This window comes from Phaseolus vulgaris, chromosome 6 (genome assembly GCF_000499845.2).
Source record: "Phaseolus vulgaris cultivar G19833 chromosome 6, P. vulgaris v2.0, whole genome shotgun sequence".
Lineage (NCBI taxonomy): Eukaryota > Viridiplantae > Streptophyta > Magnoliopsida > Fabales > Fabaceae > Phaseolus > Phaseolus vulgaris.
In genome coordinates this window covers 11967379-11976937 of record NC_023754.2, presented here as the reverse complement: position 1 = coordinate 11976937, position 9559 = coordinate 11967379, and the positions used below count along the sequence as shown (strand labels likewise).

Below are 9559 nucleotides of genomic sequence, written 5' to 3'. Positions count from 1 at the left end.
GTGCATGAAACGAATTCACACTCCATTGAAATAATGAATTAATTAATAACTTGAGAGAAAATTAAATAATATTTGAAAATTAAAAAAAACATTTAAGGAACAAGAAAGTGATCATGATAATGGTTTATTAATAAATTTAAAATTTAATTAATTAATTCATGATAATAAATAATGAATGTTTTTCAAAATAATTAAAAGTGAAAGTGTATGGTGGTTTCTATTAATTAACAGATTATATTTGGTGGGTGTGGTGTGGCCAATGAATATAAAAGTGGTTTTGTTTTGTTGAATTGAGTCACTTTTGGTTTGCTATTATTCTAATTCAATTGTAATGGCGAATGATGAGATGTTTGTTTTAGAAGGTGAGACGAACAAGGCGTTAAGTCTCATGAACAAGACTTTTTATTCTAATAAAGAAATCTTCCTTCCTGAACTTATCAGCAATGCTTCTGACGTAAGTAGTTTTTTAATTCGATTTTACATTTATACATTTCTTTTCTGTAACTTTTATCGATCATTGTATGTATACACAGGCTTTGGATAGAATTCAATTTGAGAGAATTAGGGATAAGAACATTGTAGATGATGAGTTGATCATAAGATTGGTCCCTCACAAGGGTAACAAAACACTATCTATCATCGACACGGGTATTGGCATGACCAAAACAGGTAGGAAGGTGTTCATGTTTAATATGTATTTGTATTTGTTAATTTATTGTAAGTGTTTATTTTAGATTTGGCATATAACTTGGGAGTTGGCTTCTATTCTGCTTATTTAATTGCTGATAAGATTATCATCACCACTAAGCACAATGACCATGATGAATATATCTGGGAATCTCAAAAGGATGCCTCATTCATGGTTACCAAGGACATAAATGCCCAACAATCCTCAAGAGGAACCAATATCACCCTCTTCCTCAAGGACAACCAGGTTCACAAATTTACCTATTCACAAATTTTTTCTGTTATTGCTTTTGTTCACTGATTTTATTTAACAGTTGGAGTACTTGGAAGAGAACACCATCATGAATCTGGTTATCAAAAACTGCCAACACATCTCCCACCCCATTTACCTGTGGACTGAGAACACCAAAGACCATTGGCTACTCATTAACATTTGGTCGCATAACAAAGACAGGGACGACAAATTTGTAGCTCAAAAGCTTATGAATCACTTGCCAAATGATCTTGTATTATCTGTTATGTCTAACCTTCCTTTCAAATCTCTCAAAAGATTTGGATGCCTACAAAGATCATGGACCCTCTTATTTGAAAACTCTGATTTTATGAACCTTTTTCGTAATAACTTCATACGTAATCAACATTCCTACTATGATGATACATCTCTCCTTTTGTTAATCAATCTACCTTACCAAAATACTCGTAAATCCAACTTATTTTCAGTTTCTGGAGAGAGGTTTCAAAATATGGAAAAATTAGAGTGTCCAGAAGTTGAAGATGTTTACCCTTGTGGATTTCGTATTTTGGGTTCTTGTAGTGTGAATGGAACTCTTTGCCTATACATACCATTTGGAAGATTTGTGTATCTGTGGAACCCAGATACGAACCAACTCAATGTGATTCCTCCTAGTCCAGTTCAGTCTTTTCCGGATAGTGTCAATCTTCTCATTATATTTCACGGATTTGGCTATGATTGTGTTAAAGATGATTATAAGGTGATTAGGAGAGTGTGTTTCTTTTATAATGACCTTGCAGAGATGGACTATTTTGATGATGGTCCTTTATGCATAGAAGACATATGGGAGATGTATAGCCTAAAATATAACTCTTGGAAGAAAGTTGAAGTTGATTTTCGGGTGCCTTTATTGAGCCAAGAAGTTGGTGAAAGCTTTTTCTTCGAGGGAATGTGTCACTGGTTGGGTTGTGGAGACGGTCCTGATGCACATTTGGTATCATTTGATTTGAGCAATGAGGTGTTCATTACAACCTTTGCACCTTTAGACATACCCACAGAAATATATGATAATTTTGATATGAATTTGGTGAAGAGACACTTATTGCTCTTAAATGGATCAATCGCTTTGATGTCCAATTATGCATGCACAAGCACCTTTTACATATCAATTTTGGTTGAACTGGGTAGGAAGGAAACATGGACTAAACTCTTTGTTTTTGGACCCATACCAGACATTGCTTTCTCTATCGGAGCAAGGAATTTAGGCAATATACTCTTCCAAACATATGATTCTGATTTAGCCTGGTTTGATTTAACTACCCACAAAATTCAAAAGTTTGGTGTCCAAATAGATGGTGGGTTATGTCAATTAGTAGTTTATAAGAAAAATCTTCTTACATAGTTAAATATTTTTCTTCTTCGGTGGTTAATGACGGGTTATCATAATTTTCTCTTGTATGATGTTGTTAATTTCTCATTATAAAGCTTATAGATAAATCATTAAATAGAAATTAATTTTAAAAAAATAATAATTAGTTATTATTTAATTAAACTATAGATTGTTTTATAAATTAAAAAAAATTATTGATAATTAAAATAGTTTTAATTATTCATAAAAATTTATAAAGTAGTTTTTTAAATTCATGTCTAACCATTAGCTATCAAAATTTTAGCTACTTACTATTTTATATTTTAAATTAGTCTTTTAGAGACTAATTTAGAATGTAAAATATTAGTAACTAAAATCTTGATAGATAGTTTAGATGTCAATTTAGAAACCATTTTATAAATTTTTATTAATAATAAAAATCATTTTAAATACCAATAATTTTTTTAGTTTCTACAATAGTATCCAATTTATTTAGTATAGTGACTAATATCTCTAAATTTGGTTAGTATTTAATGATTTTCTCGTACTGATATATAAATTATGAAATCATTATCATGAAATCATTTCATAATGCGAATATGTACATATAATTTTGTTTTAAAGGTTTAAGCATCCTTATTTATCTTTTTATTCCAAATTTTGAAATGATCTCTTTTACCTTTAAATGTGTTATCGTTTCAAATAAGAAGGTACTTTTAATAGTTCTATATAGGTGTTAAGACCTATACAATATAAAATAGTCTTTTAACACAATGCTATAATCTTGTTCCAGCATAATATACTCTAAAACAATCTAATTATAAATTACTAAAAGATAAATGAGTCATAAGCAAACACAATACCATTTGTAGATATAAAAATAAATATTCATGCTAAAAATGCTTTACTAAGACTAACTTAATTTAAAAGCAGTGTCCAAAGCATAACATTTTATAACTAATGATCATTGTGTCAGAAGTAATAATTTGTTTCTAAGGACGGATATTGAATCACAAGTAACAGTTGAATTATTAAGTATAAGATTCACTAAATAGAAAAAAATAATAATAAAGTTTGTTGCCAGTTTGTTGTTTATGATTGCAAGAATTGTAAAGAAAACAAGTTAAAAAGTTTGTTGGTTCAATTGGAAAAATTGATATTGGAGTTCATTCTTCTTACTCTTTTGTATCTTGAAAAACATAGTAATATTCTATCTTTTTATTGATATTGATGTCTATATAAAATTCATTTATATCGATTTCTCGTATATAAAATTATTAAAGAGTCTCATAAATATCATATCGATTCTCTGTATATATAAAAAAAAAAAATTATTGTTGATCCTATGTTTAAGAGGGGTGATTTGGAGAGATTAATAATTTCTGTTAAGCAAAACTAAGTACCAGTTTCAAAACATTCACTTAAAAGCAATTTGGTTAGATTATTCTTCAACAATAGTAGATCTTGATATCAAACTCTTTTTTTTATCAGCAATTAATAATATATATACACACAAAAACACTAAGTCACTCAAATTTAACATATTGAAATTTTTACCAGTAAAAAAAAATTAACAGATTATCTTTCTAGCTTCTTTTTTTTTATCAGCAATGAATAAAATAATTAATAAGACACTTTAAGGGTGTCCCAACCCTTATATAAAAACATCTACAAAGATACCAGAGATTATCTTTCTAGTTAATAGATTAAAATTTTGATAACAAAAATTAACAAGCGAAAAAACAATTAATTAGGCCATTTGATAGAAGAGAACAATTAGCAACGATATAGTAACACTAAAACTAGTTAAATCGTCTAATACATCTTTATTGTAATTATCTTAATGATTTTTTTTCTTTAACATCTTTTTATTATTTCTTTAGCTTATGTTTCTATATACAGACATTGTTGTGAACATAGATGTTATCCTACATTAAACTCTATGTATAAGTTTTACTAATTTATTATATGTATATACACATAAAATTTGAATTTAAATTGTTTTTCAGAATTGAATTTGGTACCTTTGTTTCTTTGTTTCTTTATATCTTTCTTTGACTCTTTATATCATTCTTTGGTTCTTTATATTATTCTTTACTAAAAAATATTACTTTTTAATGAATAAAAATAATTTATTTATTTAATAAAATAAATAATTAAATCGTTTATTATTTGAAAACAATTAAATAATTTTATTTTAATTTTCAAAGACGAAAAAGGAGAACAACATGGAGTCGCGGTTACTTATGATGTACGCTTAGTCTATTCTTTTATATAGAATCATTTGTCTATACCATACCATATTGTACCTTTCTTTGATTCTTTATATAATTCATTAACTTAAAAATCTTACTTTTAATAAATACAAAATTTCTTTAATTATTTAATAAATAAATAAATAAATAATTTTATATTTTAAAATAATTAAATGGTATTAGTTTGATGTTGGAAGGATCCTTCATTTATAGATAATAACTATTGAAAGTAATAAGAAAATTATAATTTTTTAATTTTATTGTATGAAATTATTTTATTGTGCAGGTAGTTTTTTATTGGAAAGAATTATTAGAATTAAAAAAAAAAGTAGTTATTTAAAGGACAAAATTAAAAAAATTGGGTTTTTTTTTTCAACTTCAAATTATCTAAATTTTTTAAAATTCAAATTTTCAGTTTAAAAAATAAATAAATGTTAAATTTGTTATACTTTAATATTATAAAGGATAAAATTAAAAAAAAAATATGTAACAAAAGAATCCTTTATATATTGTTATATATAATAATTATTCAAGTAAATATATGTTATTAAATTATAAAAAATATTATTATTAAAAGTAGTTATAATAATAAATATTTTCTTAATTTTAATTTATGAAATTTTTTATTGTGTATGTGGTTTTTTTTCGGAAGAATTATTTGAATTAGAAAAAGTAGTTATTTAAAATGTAAAATTGTAGAAAAATGGGTTCTTTGTTTTTTTTAATTCATATTATCTATTTTTTTGTAAAAATACAAATTTACAGTTTAAAACAAATAACTGTTAAATTTTTATATTTTGATATTATATAGAATAAAATTGAAAAACGAGATGTGTAAAAAATAATTCCCTTATTATATTGTTAAATATATACATAAAATTTGAACTGAAATTCTTTTTCTTGAATTTGGTACCTTTGTTTCATTTTCTATATCATTCTTTAAATGAAAATTTTTCCTCTTTAATAAATTGTACCGTCCCAGGGCGTTGACCAAAATCAAAGTCAAAGTCAACGTATGGTGGGGCCCCTTAAGGGACTCAAGGAAGAAAATCAAAAAATTGACCGCTTGAGGCGTCGCCAAGGTGGGGTGTCGCCAAGGTAAGGCGTCGCCAAGATGAGGCGTCGCCTGGGGTAGGCGTCGCCTAGGTTAAGGCATCGACGGTGCCGCCCCCCAATACCCATTGGTAGGAAAAGACCGTGGAAGGGGCGACACCGCGAAAGACCTTAGCACCTCAGAGCAGTAACAAAGAGAAGAGGAAGGTGGTTTCAAAGCCATAATTCTAATACCAGTAGGAGGTAACCTGACTCGTGAAGTACCCATGCCACCGCTGGGAGACCCTGCGGCCGATGTGATCCATGAGAGGGCCACGCCCAGGGGAGAACCACGTGCATGGTACGAGAGAAAGGTAGATACACTCCCAGGGCGAATGACTATAGGCTGGGCGCATGAGTTGGCACCCAGAAAGTCACCCCCTACGCCAGATGCACTTTGAGGAAAGAGGACTCACACAATGGAATAACCCTAAGTTGGGTTAAGGCGTTGTGAGGCCATCTGCGTAGAGCAGCGATCAAGTCAGAAGAACACGTGGCAATAAGCACTGAAAACATCAAGGCTTTCCTGAAAGTTCGCTAAGGTACGCGTTAATTCAGTTAAGTTTCGAACGTCTCACGGCATGTTTTTATACGCTTTCAATGCGCTTTAAATGCGGTAGGTGTTTAAAAAGGACCTTGGGACGTTTGAAACGGGAGGCCGAGTTTTGACCTAATTCTCACAATTTACACAGAGCCAAAAGCCCTAGTTGTTTCATGGCGCACCCACTGTGCACACAGGCAATTAGGGCACACAACATTAGCCACTCAGTATTATTCAACCACCTTCAGAGCATCCCTTCACCGTGTTCTGATACGGAGGTGTGTCACCCTTTGATGTTTCTCGCTAGCTGACTTGATAGTCGGAGTGCAAACGGCCGCAAGGGCGCCCCTTTGTTCACTTCTTTTCAGGTACTCACAGACGGAGCAGAACAAAGGTGCCCTAGCTCGCAAGGATAAACCACGCATAAAGACGACCTTGGTCAACCGACGGGAACATGTGGCACCCACTGTGGGGCCGTTTTAAAACATTAGTCCCACCACAAGTACAGTTCACCAGTTCCAGTTCTCAAGTTGCACGATAATCAAGAAGGTTTCCAGAAACCGTGAAAATGAGACCCGCACGCGCAAGGAGTGAAGAGATGATCATGCAGCAACTCATGGGTATGATGCAGGGATTGCAAGAAGCAATGGCAGCATCGAAAGCGAAGCAAGAGCGCATGCAAGCGGATCTCGCAGCATCTCAGGCGAGAAACGATGAGCTCCACCGCACCAACGAGGAGCTGCGTCACGGGTGGCGCGACGTAGACGAGTCTGAGACTATCACCTCACCAAGAGAATTCTCGATGCCGTTCTCACAGGCGATTCTAGAGACAGCGATCTCCAACACATTCAGGGGGCCCAAAGTAACCTTCACAGGGATAGAGGACCCCGAGGCGCACCTCACTGCGTTCCACACACAGATGATGCTAGTAGGCGGCTCTGATGCCGTAAGGTGAAAGCTCTTCATGAGCACCTTGACTGGGATGACCATGGACTGGTTCGTCAGCCTCCCAGAGGGTCATATCACGTCCTTCACACAACAGTCGCAGTTATTCAGAGAGCAGTATCTAGCCAACAGGGCTCCACGCCCAATTTCATATGACCTGTTCGACGTGAAGCAATATCAAGGTGAAACTTTGAAGGAGTACATAAGCCGCTTTGGGGTGATGTGGTGAAGGTTGGCACCAAGGAGGAGCCCATGATCGTGTACGCATTCAGAAAAGGGGTGAGTCCTGGGCCTTTCTGCGAGTCGATCATTCGCAACCGCCCCAAGACTTTTGCTGAGATAAGGCGTCTTGCAGTAGAGCACATTGCCTCTGTGGGCGAGGTGTACGAGAAACGCGCAACTGTCCCGCCCTCACGCCCAAGAGCGCACATGCGCACACAACCCGCCAGGGTCCACGAGGCTGCGACAGGAAGGAAGCACCAAGACAGGAAGCGCCCCTACGAGGCAAGGAGGACCCAGCCCAGGGGTCGAGCAGAGGGAAAAAGAGAAGGAAATAGACTCCTGAGGCACAACTTCGTGGTGGAGCTTAAAGACCTCATCGTTGTGCCCAACATAGCTGACAGGTTGAGACCACCGGGGAAGACTGACAAGGTGCTGGGGCCCCTCAAAGAGTTGTGGTGCGAGTTTTGCGAGGCGTTCGGGCACCATATTAACAACTGCTTAGCACTGGGCTATCAGTTGGATGAACTTGTGAAGAATGGTTTCCTAAAAGATTATCTCACTGGGTTTACTACGACCATAGCCCTGGCGATACCAGAGGAGGGTCAAGCACACGAAATACTGACTCACGGAGAAGTGCACACCATTTCTGGCGGATTTTCCAGAGGAGGACCCACTGCCTCTCAGCATAAGAAATATGTGAGGTCAGTGAGTTCAGTTGTTGAGGAGTTTCCGGATGACTCGTGGGAGTCAGACCTCGTTTTCACAAGGGCTAACCTGCGGGATGTCGTCCCACACGATAATGACCCGTGGTCGTTTCAGTAATCACAGCTAGAAGAAAAGTACACAGGGTTCTCGTCGACCAAGGCAGTTCTGCAGACGTTATGTTTTGGTCGACCTTCAACAAGCTACAGCTATCCTCTGACCTTTTGAGACCCTATACCGGATGCTTATATGGATTTGCAGACAACCCAATAGAGGTACGTGGCTACTTGGAGCTGAGAACGACGTTCACTGATGGAGCGGCGTCGCGCACCGAAGACATCCGGTACTTGGTGGTTAACGCCAACTCAGCCTATAACATCTTGTTAGATCAGACCCACCCTGAACATAAAGGCAGTGTCCTCCACGTGCCACATGAAGATGAAGCTACCCAATCTTAGTGGCAAAGTGATTGTAATCAAGTCAGATCAGGAAGAGGTCCGAAAATGCTATGAAAATAGCCTGAAGAAAAAGAGAGGCGTGATCATGGTGATTGAACGACCACCCATTTCAAATTCGCGAATGGAGTTAGAATCATCGGAAGAGGCGACACCTGCAGAGTCCGCGCCTGTTAAGGCCACGCCCATAGGGGCGACGATTATAGAGGATGTGCGTGCAGAAGAAAGTTATGGTGACGCCTCGCCGATGGAAGAAGTGTACCCAGAGGCCTCACCCATGGAAGAAGTGTCAGAGGAGGCGATGCCCGATGCATCCGATAGGGCGACGCCTATAGAAGAGGACCACAGGAACGAGTCTCGTGCAGAGAACGTGCAAAGTAAGCGACCCCAACCAGTAGACAACGTGGTGGAAAGGCAGATAGGGGGTAAGGTGTTCAAATTAGGACGTTCGTTGAGCCAGGTAGAACAAGATGAGGTGGCGGCAGTGATCTCACGCCACCTAGACGCATTCGCGTGGACAGCAGCGGACATGCCAGGCATCGACCCAGATTTTTTGTGCCACCATCTTACCATGGCCACCAAGGTCTGCCCTGTGCGATAGAGAAGGAGGAAGTTCAACGAGGAACGATGCCTCGTCGTGAAGGAAGAGACATAGAAGTTGTTAAGTACCGGGCACATCAGGGAAATACAATACCCTGAGTGGTTGGCCAACGTAGTTCTAGTGAAGAAGGCGAATGGGAAGTGGAGGATGTGCATCGACTTCACAGATTTGAACAAGGCATGCCCAAAAGATTCGTACCCGTTGCCCAACATCGACGCGTTGGTGGATAGCGCCTCGGGCTGCAAGATGCTGAGTTTCTTGGACGCATTCTCAGGTTACAATCAGATCAAGATGCATCCAAGGGATGAGAGTAAAACGGCGTTCATGACGGAGACATGCAGTTACTGTTATAAGGTGATGCCATTTGGGTTGAAGAACGCAGGCGCCACCTACCAAAAGCTAATGGACAAGGTCCTAACAGCTATGTTGGGAAGAAACGTCCAGGCCTACGTAGATGA

General features: G+C 36.7%; 1 protein-coding gene across 1 annotated transcript; it reads left to right on the top strand.

Moving 5' to 3' along the window:
- The first annotated feature begins 300 nt into the window (after window positions 1–300).
- On the top strand, window positions 301–2416 carry LOC137833037 (uncharacterized). The gene is made up of 4 exons (XM_068641427.1): window positions 301–454; window positions 534–669; window positions 735–934; window positions 1002–2416. The coding sequence occupies exons 1-4, from the start codon at window positions 332–334 to the stop codon at window positions 2319–2321; spliced, it is 1779 nt and encodes a 592-aa protein (XP_068497528.1). The 5' UTR covers window positions 301–331; the 3' UTR covers window positions 2322–2416.
- Window positions 2417–9559: the final 7143 nt, after the last annotated feature.

Bases quoted from the DNA above. Each gene is read 5' to 3' on its own strand.
- LOC137833037 (XM_068641427.1), top strand. From the start codon at position 332: ATGGCGAATGATGAGATGTTTGTTTTAGAAGGTGAGACGAACAAGGCG. The intron at 455-533 runs GTAAGTAGTTTT...ATGTATACACAG, and splicing joins TTATCAGCAATGCTTCTGAC to GCTTTGGATAGAATTCAATT. The intron at 670-734 runs GTAGGAAGGTGT...TGTTTATTTTAG, and splicing joins TATTGGCATGACCAAAACAG to ATTTGGCATATAACTTGGGA.